The following is a 16,215-nucleotide window of genomic DNA, read 5'->3' on the forward strand; positions in this document are numbered from 1 at the left end:
AGAGTACATTTTAAATTATGTCAATTGGCAGGTGTCGTCCCTTGTAAATGAGATCCACCAGGAACACAAAGTACTTGAGATGATAGAAAATAATTGGATTTGTTGTTCATAGTACTTCATAATATTATCTTACTGCTGGAACAAGGTGTTGAATGATCCGATATAGGTGTTCTGTGAAGGTACTATTTTGTGGGCAGCCACTCAGGTTAACTGTAAATTTTCCTAGTGGAAGAACATCTCTTCTTGTATATCTAGGAAAGGGGAAAAGAAAAAGAAAAAACAAAAACAAAACAAAGGTAAGATATTGAAATATTATCATTAGACATTTTGCAGAAGCAGGAGGAGATGGCTCAGCGGTTAAGAGCACTGGCTGCTCTTCCAGAAGACCAGGGTTCAATTCGCAGAACCCACATGACAGTTCACAACCATCTGTAACTCCAGTTCTAGGGAGAATAAGATACCCTCTTCTGGCTTCCACCAGCACTGCACGCACAGATATGCAGGCAACAGTCACACACATAAAAGAAAAGTCAATTTATTTATTTATTTATTTGCAGAACATCGGCTATCTTATCTATCAGAACAGCAGCAGTTAAAAAATAAAAGCCAATACTTAAACTACTGCTCACATGCCTTTCTCCCCTCTCCAAACATTTAAGGTGGACTGTGTTAAGAACTCTGAAGTCCGCCGGGCGGTGGTGGCGCACGCCTTTAATCCCAGCACTCGGGAGGCAGAGGCAGGCGGATCTCTGTGAGTTCGAGGCCAGCCTGGGCTACCAAGTGAGTTCCAGGAAAGGCGCAAAGCTACACAGAGAAACCCTGTCTCAAAAAAAAACCAAAAAAAAAAAAAAAAAAAAAAGAACTCTGAAGTCCAAGTAGAGCATCCCTTAACCAAAATGCTGAGACTTGAAGTGCTTCAGAACGTCTGCAAACTTCACTGGCTAAGCATGCACACTATAAGCTCATAGTTACTGCCTCACAGTTTGACTTAAGCAGTATGCCTGTGGCTCAGTTTACTCAGACTTCCCTGTATTTCAGGCTTTTCCATTAGGGATGGAACAGTCTAACACTGGCAGAGCTCTGATGTGACCCCTGCTTTCAAGCATCACATATTGTCTTAGATGCCATAGAAGAAAGGGAAGACTTACAATGGAAAGATGCATTTACTACATGCGTGCGCGCGCACACACACACACACACACATACACACACACACACACACACACACACACACAGTGAGAAGATCTAACGTTTGGGAAATGGGTACAGTATGGCACAGATTTATAATGAAATTGAATACAGTCATTAGAAAGCTTGTGAAGAAGGCAGGGTGTGGTGGCATGTCCTCAATCCCAGCACTCAGGAAACAGAAGCAAAAGGATCTCTATGAGTTCCAGGCCAGGTCCATAGTGATACCCTACCTCAAAAAAGTATTATGGTGGGAAAATGGAGCTAACTAAATACTGAATGTGAAAAGCAAGATAAGGATCTGTGCTTCAACCACACCTGACAAATCCACATTAGTAAACACAACACGTGGACCTCAACCAAAGAAGAGGCACAAGTGGGAAAGGGAAGAGGCTGTCTGTCAAGTGAGAGCAGGCAACGTCCTTTCTGTTATCAGGACACATTATTTCGTAAGCAGAACAAAAAACCTGTCAGGTGGTGGTGGTGCACACCTATAATACACTCAGGAGGCAGAGACAAGCAGATTTTTGAGTTTGAGGCCAGCCTGGTCTACAGAGCAAGTTCCAGGACAGCCAGGGCTACACAGAGAAACCCTGTCTCAAAAAGCCAAAAACTAAAAGGGAAAAGGGGTGTGTGTGATTAAAGTCAATATACAAATTAAATACACACAAAGACAGGCATCACCGTTTTACAAACAGAGCCAGGAGAAATATAATACAAATGGTACGTGGATGCCACTCCATGGGAAAGCACACGCCTAGTGTGCTCAAGAAAAGATGGGATAGCTCATTTCACTCCTCAGTCAGGCCCTGTCTGGTCTTGCCCCTAACGTTTACTAAGAGGACAGAATCAAAATGTTCTGTGTGAAAGGTGAAAAAGGAAACTGTATTTGATGCAACATTTGTATTTGGAACAAACAATTCCCCGTGAAGATGAACTGATAAAGAAGTGAAACCCCAGCTGTTCCCATCCACTCTTTACCCACACCTCAGCTGTAGGAGAATATGATTTTAAGGTGTGTTACTTTTGTTTAACTCTGTGAAGCTGTGTTACTGTGCCTGTCTAAAACACCTGATGGTCTAATAAAGAGCTGAACAGCCAATAGTGAGGCAGGAGAAAGGATAGGCAGGGCTGGCAGACAGAGAGAATAAATAGAGGAGAAATCTGGGAGAAAAAAGAAAAAGAGACGGAGGAATGAAAAGATCTAGAAGGAGCCAGAGAAGGGGGACATCAGGGGCCAGCCACCCCGCTACACAACCAGCCAGCCATGGAGTAAGAGGAAGATGTACACAAGTAAGAGAACGGAAAAGCCCAGAGGCAAAGGGTAGGCAGGATAATTTAAGAGAAGGAAAGCTGGCTACAAACAAGCCAAGCTAAGGCCAGGCATTCGTAAGTAAGACTAAGCCTCCGTGTGTGATTCACCTGGGAGCTGGGTAGCACCCCCACCCCAAAGAGCAGAAACAATACTTCTCAGTTCCCACAAAGCGCACAGCACTTACACTGTTGAGATGAGATGCAGTATAAGGTACTCAGCGGCCAAACTATCTCCCAAGAGCGCGTGAGTGAGGAATCCAAGCAGCTCTGCTCTGACCGGAGACAACTCGGACATGAAACTGGACACAACTGTGGAAGGAAGGAAGGCAGGCAGGCAGATGAGAGTGTGCACACCAGCTCTGCACCAGCATCTCAGTGCAAGAACAGGAAGGAACGCTCCAGTTCTAGAGATGAGCAAGAACTTAGAATAATGGCCAACAGATGATGCCAACGTTAGAGTGGGCAAGACGCGCCTGGAATAAAGGCACTTGCCACCAAGTCTGTTGTTGACCTGATGAGCTAAGTTTGATTCCCAAGGACACACACAGCACAAGGAGAGAACTGACTCCTTTAAGATCTCCTCTTCCCTCCACATGCATGCCTTGGCACATGCATGTTCTATTCCCCTCCCCCATAAATAAATGTAATCTAAAAAAATTAAAAAGTGATGCCAATATTGGAACAAAGACATAAACCCTTTGTTCTTGTTTAGGTCTCGTTTCAATGACAAGAATCCATGGAAGAGGAAATGGGGCAAAGCCACAGATATTACTAGAAAACTCACTCTGCTGAGCAGGGGCTAGGGCCCACATGGAGGTGAACTGCCGGTCACGGGCTCCAACACTTACACTTACAGGTTCTGCTCTCTTCCTTGTTAAGGCAAGTGGGTAACAAAGGATTGATGTGCTGCAACTTCTGGGCTAAAATCACATGAATTCTTGGCACTAACGAAGCGGGAGGACTGTGCACCCTCTGCTCTTCGGCCATGTCTGTGCACTCCATGGGGTCCAGGAGTGCAGAGGCATCCCTGTGGAGACGGGGAGATGCTGCTTTAGAGATGCCAAATAGCAAAGCTGCAAAAACAACATGCACTCTGAAGACAGACTCAGACTCCTACTCAAGGGTTCTCCATCTCCCAATCGCAGCACGTGGTCCCTCAATCTAAAGTGCTGGGTCATGGTACTGCACAGTGGGTTTATCCTACTGCCCAGGACCAATGTGTTTATTAACTCAGAGAGCTAACAGTGCCATGCACATGACAGAGGTTTATCCTACTGCCCAGGACCAATGTGTTTATTAACTCAGTGAGCTAACAGTGCCATGCACATGACAGAGGATGCCATTTCACATCAGGTGCTCCTTGAATCCTCAGCACATCACAACATTGGGATCTTTTTCACAACTGTTTATTATTGAGTGTGGAAAATCATTCACCTCTATCTTGCTAATGGTCTTTGCTAAATTTTATTCTTGTGTGATGCTCCACCTCTCTTGAAAGTATGGACAAATGACTAAAATGGTGTGAACATTCAGGTTTGCTAATCAATTTGAATATGACAGACTCACAATGAAGTAACTGAGCAAATGACTAAACTGTGTCAAGTCTTCCTCTACACTATGCACAACGGCCAACACCATACATACAAACTCCATCAGATCTCACAGGTTCACAATCCACTCCCAAGTCTGCTCCAGTCTGCGCTCCTCCCCTCGGAATCAAGAAGCCTCAATAATCAAGGAATTTAGAAGGAAAGTTGTTGGTTGTGGTGGCACACGCCTTTAATTAAAGAATATTTTAATTCTCAGTACTCAGGAGGCAAATGCAGGCAGATCAATGTGAGCTGATTTCAAGGCCAGCCTGGTCTACAGAGTACCTAGACAGCCAGGCTACACAGAGAGACCTTGTCTCAAACAAAACAAAACAAAACAAAACAAAAAAAGGCCAACATTTTTGTATTGTTTTCTTTTTCCTTTCTCTCTCTCTCTCTCTCTCTCTCTCTCTCTCTCTCTCTCTCTCTCTCTCTCGACTAGGTTTCACTATAGTCCAGGCTATACTGGAACTTACTACGTAGAACCAGGTTGGCCTTGAATTCACAGAGGTCCACCTGCCTGTGCCTTCTGAGCTGAGATTAAAGGCCTGCGCCACCATGCCTGGCTTTTTCCAGTATTTTTAAGTGTGTGTAGAAAGCCAATGACCACGCAGCATCCAGCAGCATCCAACAAGTCCCACAGGTGTGATGGGGCTGGTCCTTCCTTCCCTTTGGCAAAAGGAAGGATCGAGCAAGGTCTAGATGTCCACATTTTGCTACACAATTAAAAAAATTAAAAATAAAAAACACACAAATATAGCATCCCTTATTGAAGAAAAAAAAAAGGTGGGAATGAAATATATGTAGCTACACGCTTTCCCAAAGGATAAATACAGGAGGTACAGAGACTAAGAATCTGGTTCCCAGTGGGGCGGGACCAAAAGAGAAGGGATGGGGACACACAAAGGTACTCCTGGGCACTTTTGGGATAACACAGTCCTTCTAGTTCTGTAGTAATGGAGAAAGCTGGGAAATGAAATGGAGCCACCAATGAATCGACCTGAAACAAACACCAGAATAAAAATGGCCACCGTGGAGTACTATATTTTAAAAATGGCAGGAAGGAATCACACCATACAACAGGGCCCACGCAGGAGGTTATTGAGAGGAGGGGAGAGAAGAGGGGAGAGAAGGGGGGCAGAGCCTGGTCCCTGGGGATGAGGAAGAGGAAGGAGACGGGAGTAGACAGGCCGCCTTTTATAAGGAAACTAGTGAATGCGCACAGGGGGTGCTCTTAGTGGCTGCAGCTGAGTATATCCTGTCAGGACCCTCAGGGCAGGCCAGCACAGACGCCTGAGTGCTATTGGAGAGGAGCACTCTGAATACAATGCCCCACTCTAAAACAGGGTGCTGTGCTGGCTGCTGGTGCTGGTCTACGCCTGTAATCCTAGCATTCTGCAGCAGCGGCAGGACTTAACCCAAGTCTGAGGCCAGCCTGGTCCACACAGTGGCACGCTGATTGGAAACAGACACTGATGCTCAACCCTGAGGCTCTTCCTAGAGTGGCCCTGCTCACCAGTTCTGGAAATCTCTTCTGTGTGACACACTGAGGACAGTGAGCAGACAACTAGAGAAAGACAGTGCAGAGACAGAGCCTGTGCCGAGGAGTGTGAACTCAGGGCTTTTTCCACACTACGCAGCCCAAGCTGGTCTAGAACTCACTTCTTTCTATCTCAGCCTTCCAAGTGCCGGGATTGTATATGTGTATCACCATGCACAGCAAATTCATGGCTTTTCATGAGCTAAAGGACGAGCATTCGTAACTAATAATACACCTCTGTGTCATGATTTGGGAGCTGGCTGGTGGCCAAAAGAAAGTATGCTGTGGGCTGGAGACATGGCTCAGAGGTTAAGAGCACTGGCTGCTCTTGCAGAGGTCCTGAGTTCAATTCCCAGCAACCACATAATGGCTTACAACCATCTGTAATGAGATCTGGCTCCCTCTTTCTGGCGTGCAGACAGAACATTGTACACATAATAAATAAATAAATATTTAAAAAAAGAAAAAAAAGTATGCTGCATACAGCTTGTTCACTGTGGCTCCTACTAGCTGGATCTGGGAAAATCTGAGCCTCAAATGACAGACTAATATTGAATAAAATGAAATTCCATTGGTCCATACTGACATAAAATTACTTGACTAACTACTGTAGGAGGGACACAGTAAAAAATGGCTACTGTTGCAGAGACAAATTAATGAAGAGCCTCTGAGAGACACAAGTCAACCGACACCAGACATTCATATCTTCACATAAATAAAAGTATCTTTCAAATTATTAATGATGCCGGTTGTGGTGGTGGTGGTAGGATTTGCTGAAAGAGGTGGAGGCAGGAGGATCACGAGTTGGATCACGAGTTGGATCACGAGTTTGAGGCCAGCCTGGGCTACACATTTTGCCAGGCGGTGGTGGCACACACCTTTAATCCCAGCACTTAGGAGGAGGAAACAAGAAGTGAAATGGCTGGGCAGAAAGAAAGTGATAAGGTGGGTGGAGACAGGAGCTTGACCCCTTTCCGGCTGAGGATTTGGTGGAGGTAAGAAGACTCTCTAGTGGCTGGCTCCTTTATAGATCTTTCAACATTTACCCTGATAATCTGGTTCTGGGCTTTTATTAAGACCAATTAGGATTCGAGCTACCAAAGTGAAAGGCACTAAAAGGACAGGAGACACCATCTTAACTGAGCGATGGATATTAACGACACTCTCAAGCGTCGGTGGCACAGCACTGGGAAGACTGATGTAGCCTGGCTAATTCCCGTATCGAAAGGTTGCAGGGTTGGAGTGACGGTGGCCCATAAAGAGCAGTAATGACAAGCACATGGGGCATGGGTGGTGGCAACTGGTAAATCTGAAGACAGGAAAGGAAGTTCTTTGTAACCACCTGCCACTGTTCTGAAATTATATCCAATGAAAAAGTAACAAAGAAAAACCTAGCACACAGACTCACCTTTCTTCATTATTCAGTATGCTCAGGACAGGATCCACAGACAGCACACCATATAACTCTAGAACATCGTTGACTTTGAAGCAATCCCAATCTTCATAGACCTGAGGACAACACAAAATCAGGTTAACACTGAATGACATAACCAAGAGCAGCCAGGTACCCGCCCGCCAGCCAGAGAAACAGCAAGCATGTCAACAACCACGCTCCCACAGAGGCTGGCCATCAGCCAAAAGCTAAACCAGAGCCGGGCATGTCCACAGAGCCTACCTGGCTGGTCTAATACTTGCTATGTGGCACACACTGACTTTAGACTCAAAGCAATCCTCAGGTCTCTACCTCCCAAGTGTGGGAACTGATGGTATATGACACTACAATCAATTTAAGTTAGTTTCTGCATCGGGGCCATGTTACTGTAGCTCAGGCTAGCCTTGAATTCTTGATCTTCCTATCTCAGCTTCTAGAATGGTGGGATTACAGGCATGTGATGCAACACCCTTTATTTTAAATACAAGTGAGAAGTGGATTTTGAAAAGAAAGGCAAAATAGCGGAAAAAATATTATAAAGTCAGAAATGACATAGGAAGGAAATAGATATGAATTTTAAAGTTGTTCCACTTTTGAATGACTTTTTCCCCCTGGTTTTGTGAAACGGTGCACTAGCTAGTTTTATGTCAACTTGACACAAACTAGAGTCATCAGTGAGGAAGGAGTCTCAATTGAGAAAATGCCTCCATAGGACTGGGCTCTAGGCAACCCTGTAGGGCATTTTCTTAATTAGTGTTTGATGTGGGAGGGTCCAATCTATTGTGGGTGGAGCCACCCCTGGGCTGGTGGTCCTGGGTGCTATAAGAAAGCAGCAAGCCATGAGGAGCAGGCACTTCTCGAATGGCCTCTGCATCAGCTTCTGCCTCCAGGTTTCTTGTAGAGACTCACAGAGGTTTCCTAGTGAGAACTTACTCAGGATCCGAGAATTTGAGCTTGCTTCACCCAGCAGGGCTGCATAAGGGGATGATTTGACCACGGGCGTGGTTACCAGGTGTTTGGAAGGGTCTACACTTGGCTGTATGGTGTGCTTTGATCTAGCCAGGAGGAGGTCTTTTTGCCCTGCCCCTTGACATTGTTATAAAAAGCCCCTTTTGAAGAGGCAGAAGGGGCTGGTGGGTTTTGACCCAGGTTCTCCCGAAGCTGTCCTGTGTTTCTGTCTTTCTCCTCTTCACTATCTTTCTATCTAAAATTTTCTTATCCCTCTCTCCTCCTCATAGGAACCCTTTTAAAAGGTGGGAGCTGGCCTCCCACACTTAAGTTCCTGTCCCGACTTCCTTTGATGATGAACTAATATGCAAGTATAAGCTAACTAAACTCTTTCCTACCCAACCTGCTTTTGGTCATGGTGTTTTATCACGGCAATAGTGACGCTGACTAAGACACAGGGTCTCACTATGTAGCTCAGATTGGGTTTGAATTCTCCACCCTTCTTCCTCTATTATAGGCATCTGCCATGACACCATTGGCTCCACATTGGCCAATTCTTTAAGAATGTTGTGGTAGCCAAACTAAGGAGTCCCCAAAGATGGTTATAGCCCAACCACTGGAATGCTAAGTATGTTACTTCACATGCAAAAGGAACTTGGTGTGGTGTTCAAGGACCCCGAGGTGTTGATAGCCTGGATCATCTAAGTGGGCTCAGTGTCAAAGAGAGAACCTTTTCTGATGGAAATGCGATATAAAAAAATATGGTCAGGCCGGGCGGTGGTGGCGCATGCCTTTAATCCCAGCACTCGGGAGGCAGAGCCAGGCGGATCTCTGTGAGTTCAAGGCCAGCCTGGGCTACCAAGTGAGTTCCAGGAAAGGCACAAAGCTACACAGAGAAACCCTGTCTTAAAAAAAAAAAAAAACAAAAACAAACAAACATGGTCAGAAAGATGTAGTGTTGCTGTCTTAAAGATGGAATGTAGGCAGCCTCTCAAAGCTGGATGAGGCGAAAGACTACCAGATCCTTCCCTCCCTCTGCTCCTGTAGACCTCCAGAAGAGAACATGGCCTCTGGGTACCTGGTTTTATCCATTTCTCATGTCAGACTGATGGCCTAAACGTGTAAAATAACTTTTATTGTTGTAAATGTCTAAATCTGAAATAATCTGTTATAGTGACAAAAGACAATTCAAGCAAATGCAGAGGCTTTCCTAATGCTTCCTTTCTGAGGTAGCACCGTCTGTGGAGAGAGAGAGCTGGGAAAGGCTGTACCTTAACGAGGCAGGCGGGGCCCTTCTCTCCTGGCAAGGGGAAGTTCAGGTCGAACGGGGAGGAGAGGTTCACGGAGCTCGGCAGCTGCCCGGCGGAAGCCTCCGTCTCTAAGCGCTTTGGCTCTCCGCACCAGTGAAGGCCACCAAGGCCCCCTAGGCGCAAACAGCATTGCATGAGGTCACTTCTAAGCCCCCCAAAAAAGAACATTCCAAAAGCGCTTTTCAAGTTTGACATAAATCATGTTTGTGAGTTGAAAAAGGCTCATGTCCAGTTTTAATAACATTGTTTGACTTATCCCAGAACAAAGACAGATACACACCTAAAATATTTAATTCCTTACTTACTATGAAATGACAACAAACTACTCCATCAAATATAATGGAGGTATTTTGTTTCTTTTCTTTTTTTGAGACAGGGTCTCACTGTAGTACAGGCTGGCACTGGACTCTATAGGTCATCCTCCTGTCTTAGTCTCCTAAGTATTAGGATTTCAGATGAAAACAGATGTAGTTACTCATGTAAGAACTTTTAAAAGTTAATTTCATCCCACCCAGCTATGACACTTAGGAACCCCATCAACAACCGGAGTGACATGATGACCCTAAGAGTGCAGCAGTGGCACACACACCTTGGTGTAACCAACAGCTCTCTAATGGGACTTGACACCCACTCAACAAGAGGGGACCACGCCTGGAAACCTAGCTAACTGCTAGTGAAGTTAAGGTCACTAAAGGAGAATCTACAGCCTACTTTACTAATCCAGCATAATCCCTAATGACAATCTATAGAGTTATCCTTACACCCACACGTAAGTGTCGTCTCTCTTCTGTAACAGAGGAAGACACCACAGAAAACCACAACCAACCAAATGCAATGGATGCATCGACACAACAACTCCTGCACCCAAGGCGCAGGAACTTGTAGACGAGGCGGCAGAGAGGTTGTAAGAGCCAGAGAATCAGCAACCTTGCAGTGAGATTGTGTCTCCTAGAAAAACTGCAAATTCCATCTGTGAAGTCTCTCCAACATGACTGCCTAAATGTGAGCTGAACAAGGACACCGACAAACATGCCAGATTGCATGGGAAAAGCCCCTAAGACTTCAATCCTATACAAAGAAGTACATGCAACTGAGTAAAGCTGGGAACAGAAAAGGTGGCCCTCCCCAGGCAAGGGCACACAAATTGTTTGTCTAATGCCACACAGTCATGCCTGAAAACATATATACAATTAACCTTATATGCACTCAACAGGTTATATTTAGGAATACACACACACACACACACACACACACACACACACACACACACACACACACACAGTAACGGTTGATTGAAAGAAGCCATAAACTTGAAGGCGAGCAGGGGGGGCATTCAAGAGGGTTTGGAGGGAGGGAAAAATGTATTTAAAAAACAATCTTAGCCAGGGAGGGTAGCACAAGCCTGTAATCCTGGCACTGTGGAGGCAAAGGCATGAGGATCTGAGTCTGAGGCTAGCCTCTTCTACATAATGAGCTCTAAGACAACCAGGGCTGCACAGTAAGACCCTGTCAAAAACCTTAAAAATAAATGACAAATATATATATAAATTATATATGTTTAAAAATTATATATTTAAAAAAAAAATATATATATATATAAATTAATTTCAGGGTCTGGAAACAGTTCAAGGGTTAAAGAACTGGCTGCTCTTGCAGAGGACCCAGTTCCCAGCACCCACAAGGTGACTCACAATCACCCCTAACTCCAGTTCCAGGGATCTCATACCCTCTTCTAACCTGTGTGAGCATTCATGTGGTGTACAGACATACAGGCAGGCAAAAAGTCACAAAGAGAAAATAAATTTTAAAAAATCCTAAATTAATTTCAATATTGTTACTTGGGTTGTGCTGAAAGCCAGGAATAGATACACAGAATGAATAACTGGTTCTGAGGACTACAAACTGGGGTGGTCAGGTTCTCATCAACCTGGACTCTGTCTGAATATCTGGTAAATGGATTTCTTTTTATGTGACTTTATCATCCTGAAAAATAGGAAAAGACTATGTCTCCCAAGGTTTTCTGTTGTCAGTACAGCATCTGTTCTTTAGATATCAAAGATACCCACACATATACACAGAATTAATAAATGTAAAAATAAAAACTAACGCCTTTAATCAATCCTAGCACTTGAAGGCAGAGGCAGATGGATCTCTGAGTTCAAGGCCCATCTGGTCTACGGAGTTCCAGGAGAGCCAGGGCTACACAGAGAAACCCTGTCTCAAAAACTAAAGTAAATGAATGAATGAATGAATAAATAAATAAATATTAAACCAGGTGTGGTCGTACATGCCTTTAATCCAGCACTTGGGAGGCAGAGGCAGACAGAGCTCTGTGAGTTTGAGGCTAGCCTGGTCTACAAAGTGAGTTCCAGGACAGCCAGGGCTATTACACAGAGAAACCCTGTTGTTACACATAGAAACCCTGTCTCGAAAACCCAAAAACCAAAAAGAAAAAAAAAAACATGGATGTCACTATTGAAGTTATGGAATTTCTCTGTATCACTTCTCACAATGCTGCCTTACTCTACTGATCTCAAGAGAGGAAGTTTAAAAATTCTACATAGCCTGAAAGAAAAACCTAGAAATTAACACGCAGCACGCTGCATCAATGTACAAAACCTTGCAAGTCCTCAGTACTCAGACAGATGGGAAGAAACAGAAGCAGCGCCTGCAAGAGTGAAGAGAAAGAAAACCACCACATTCCCTGGACTCAGTGGTCACTTACAACACACTGCCAACCCGAGTGAACTTTAGGGATAAGGAATACTACCCCTTCTGTGTTCACCACCTATAAAAACTCCAATTTTAAAAACATTAAAATGCTAACTAGCATTAGCCCGGTGGTGGTGGCGCACACTTTTAATCCCAGCACTCAGGAGGCAGAGGCAGGGGATCTCTGTGAGTTTGAGGCCATCTGGTCTATAGAATGAGTTCAGAACAGCCAGGGATACACAGAGAAACCTTGTCTCAAAAAACAAAAACAAACGAAATCAGTATTCTAACTCTATAAAACACAATTACAAATGCCAATCCACAATACAGCCAAATGAAATTTATCATTATAGCTTTATATTCTTGACTGTGCAATAAGCTCTCTCAACCCTACCTTAAAGACAGATTCTCACTTTTGAGGGGAAGTGACCAGCGCAAAAAGAAGAAGGAAGGCAAACTTGTCTACTCGCCATATGACGAAAGTCACTGTTCATTAAGTCCAAGAATGAAAGAAAGAACACATGGAGATTCAGAATTCTTTTTTTTTTTTTTTTTTTTTTTTTGGTTTTTCGAGACAGGGTTTCTCCGTGTAGCTTTGCACCTTTCCTGGAGCTCACTTGGTAGCCCAGGCTGGCCTCGAACTCACAGAGATTCACCTGGCTCTGCCTCCCGAATGCTGGGATTAAAGGTGTGCGCCACCACTGCCCGGCGAGATTCAGAATTCTTAAGCTCTTGGACAGCATCAACTGCTGTCTCCAGGGTGCATTAGAATTAGCTGTACTTGAACCTGGGGTGGTGGCACACCCCTTTAATCCCAGCATTCTGGAGGCAGAGGCAGGCAGATCTCTGAGTCTGAGGCTAGCCTGGACTACAGAGTGAGTTCCAAGACAGCCAGAGCTACACAGAGAAACCCTATCTAGAAAAACAAAACAAAAAAAAAAAAGCACTCCCCCACCCCCAAAATAAAAGAATTAGCTGTACTTAAGAAAAAATTAATTACAAATTCATCTTGCAATTTGCATTTTTTCCTTTGATATTTCTGGCCTTAAAAAATTCAACAGAAGCCTGGTGGTGGTGGTGATGTATGCAGGAGGCAGGTGGATTTCTGTGAGTCTGAGAGTTCAAGGCCAGCCTGGTCAACAGAGCTATTTCCAGGACAGCCAGAGCTGTTGTTACACAGAGCAACTTTGTCTTGAAAAACAAAACAAAACAAACAATAACAACAACAACAACAAAAATCAACAGAAATATCATGGTTCTAAAAAGAAAGCAAGGAAGGATGTTTTCAGCTAAGTCACTTTCAGGGTGACTAAAAAGTACGACTATGCATTCTATTGTTCAAGAATTGGGACAACAAGTATGAAGACAGAAAAGATCTTTTTCCAGTCAACCACTTGAAACTAAAAGCATCCATTAGAGCAGCTTTCCAAAGAGTACTCACTGTAAAAATGCTCAAAAGTATCCACAATACACCCACCCCAGTTGCTAGGAATGGAATCAGGGCCTCATACCTTCAAGGCCAAAGTTCTCCTGCCCAGCTTCACTATGACCAACACCATCCACTTATGATGAATGTGAACTGAGGTTATTACACCACACCAGTTCCCAGTCTAGAACTACATTAGGCAGCAACCCTGAAAACAAACCCAGATGTCAGGAGGAAGCTGAGGGCATACATTACCTGCCTGCCGGGCACCTGCATGCTGGTCTTTCTGTTTACTGGGCTGTAGGTCCATATCTTCATCATCTTCATAACTCCTCTTGTGCCGACTGGGAGTATAGGAAGTTGAGGGACTGACTCGAGCTTGGTTTGCATTGACATAGGCGTTAAATAAAAGGTTAAGAAGGCAATCATCTTGAACCAGATTATAATCCTAAATCATGCTAATCACATGGTTATAAAACATCACCAGTTTGACAATTCAGTTAAAAGGAAGTACTTTTTAAAGATTTGTTTATTTTTATGTTTATGAGTTTTGCTTACAAGTATATTTGTATATCACATGCATGCATTGCCCTTGGAAGCCAGAAGAGGGTGTCAAGACTCCCTGGACCTGGAATTACAAGCCATTCTGAGTAGCTATGTGGACACTGGGAACCAAACCCAGGTCCTCTGCCAGACCAGCCAGTGTTCTGATTAGCTGAGTCATCTCTCTGCTCCTAAGGACTTCTGAAAGGAGGCTGGACTGCTAGTTTTTGTCATGAAAGTAAGAGGGTGTCGTCCACCTCCTCTCAGTGAAAACAAGACCGGACAGCACAGATGAAGTATCTGTCTGGAGGCACTGGACAACAGTGAAGATCCTTGAATAAGGAGACACAGCCCAAGGAAAAACTTCACATCCTTCTGGCTGCAGGAGGGCTTTCCACACTGTAGCTAAGATGAGTAGAGTTCTTTCTCTTGCTGGATGGAGGAAACAAAGGCCAGAGCTCAGAGTCACAGAAGCAGCAGAAATTTGCAAAAGGGTATCCAGAGGAAGCAGCTATAGACAGTAGACCCAGGAAACTTTCTCTCTAGCCAAGCACCAAGCTGCAGATTCTAACTCAAGTTTCTCGTTCCTGAAGGCCTAGCTGAGAACTTAAATGGAGACCGCACGCAAGCATCACACATGGACCTGGCAGAACATCCCAGGCATTTAAGAGCTAGATAGCCCACGTTGTTGTTGAGGGACTATGTCTTGTGGAACAGGAGTAACTCTATAACCTATCTTGATCAATTCCTAAACCACTCCCTGACAAGAAAAACGTGATCCAACATACCAACTGCTAAAAACAAATTCAACACCTTAGAAGATAGAAAACTCAACTCTACTACAATACTGCTTTTTAGCAGATAATAAAATAGTAGTTAAGTAAAGAAACAGAAAATCTGACCTAGTATCAGATTTTTAAATCAGAGCAAGTAAACCCAGAGATAAGGGACTCTGGAATTAGTGGGTAAGATTTAACAGAGAGGTAACTTGAAATATTAAAGGACGGAGCTAGAGATGTAGCTCAGTTGGTAGAACAGTTGCCTAGCTGCATAAAGCCCTGAGTTAACCCCCACCACTCCATAAGCAGGTGTGGAGGTGCAAGCCTGTAATCCCAGCACTCTAGAGGTGGAGACAGGATGATCAGAAATTCAGCGTCATTCTTGGAGATAAGGCAAATTCAAGCCCAGTTTAGGATACACAAAATACTATCTCAAAAACCAAAAGATGATGAGTAAACAGATGAGGAATATTCACAGAGAAATAGAAACACTGAAATAACCAGATGGAAAATGAATCTGAAAATAGACAATGTGAAATGAGGGAAACAACAACAAACCCCAAATTACCTACCTGTGACCCTGCCCCACCCCAGACCACTCAAAACACACAGACACCAGTGGCCTGATCACAGACAGGGATGGAGGGAAAACAAACCAACTACAAAGGAGGGAACCTGAACACAGGTTAACATTAACAATCCAACTAAAGCAGAATGAGGCAAAAAAAACCCCACAAAAAACCAAAAAACCATCAAACAACAAAACAAAACTCCAATAAGTGGGTGTGCTCGGTGGGAGAATGCTTTGCCTGCTTCTAAGGAATTGGGCTCAACTTCTAGCAAGGGGATTTAAAACACAAACAAGCAAAAATGAACAAAAGATGACTATGAAAATAAAAGATCAGGTAGTCTTATAATTATGTGACTGACATTCCAAAAAAGGGCTGGGAAGAGAGCTCAGACCATAGAGCTTGCTTCCCCAGAGCATGCATTAACAAACAACAAACAAACTCCAGCACTTCCCCCCCTCCCCCTCCCTCCCCCCCCCCCCCCCCTCTCTCTCTCTCTCTCTCTCACACACACACACACACACACACACACACACACACACTCTCACTCATTCAGTCTAATCCGTGTTTCACATACTGAGATTAGGACAGAAAAAAATATTTGAAGAAATGCCTAAATTTGTTGCTGAAAAATATTCACAAACTGGAAAGTTCAACAAAACCCAATTAAGAGAAGCACATTTCCCAAGAAAAGGGCAGGGGGACCCCCAAACTCCCAAACCGAAAAATCCACACCCAGGCACGCCATAGTTAAAAGGCTGCCAACAAAAGAGAGAGATGGTCTGAGAAGCAGCAAAGAGCACAAAAGACACACTCCACAAAGGGATAATGAGAACGATAGCTAACCTTTCAGCAGGAAGGAGCG

General features: G+C 44.2%; 1 protein-coding gene across 3 annotated transcripts in view; it reads right to left on the minus strand.

Annotated features, from left to right (window-relative positions):
• Mcmbp (minichromosome maintenance complex binding protein) overlaps positions 1-16,215 on the minus strand; it is a 54,115-nt gene that overhangs the window by 11,495 nt on the left and 26,405 nt on the right. For 2 of the 3 annotated variants that reach the window (XM_076553551.1, XM_076553549.1), the window contains exons 6-11: positions 13,715-13,859; positions 9,283-9,434; positions 7,040-7,140; positions 3,351-3,529; positions 2,688-2,811; positions 134-251 (exon numbers count right to left, since the gene is read on the minus strand). In XM_076553551.1, the coding sequence (XP_076409666.1) occupies positions 134-251; positions 2,688-2,811; positions 3,351-3,529; positions 7,040-7,140; positions 9,283-9,434; positions 13,715-13,859 (819 nt within the window). The remainder of the gene's footprint in view (positions 1-133; positions 252-2,687; positions 2,812-3,350; positions 3,530-7,039; positions 7,141-9,282; positions 9,435-13,714; positions 13,860-16,215) is intronic. The other variant, XM_076553544.1, reaches the window with a different exon arrangement.

Source organism: Peromyscus maniculatus, chromosome 1 (assembly GCF_049852395.1).
Source record: "Peromyscus maniculatus bairdii isolate BWxNUB_F1_BW_parent chromosome 1, HU_Pman_BW_mat_3.1, whole genome shotgun sequence".
In the NCBI taxonomy this organism is placed as follows: Eukaryota; Metazoa; Chordata; class Mammalia; order Rodentia; family Cricetidae; genus Peromyscus; species Peromyscus maniculatus.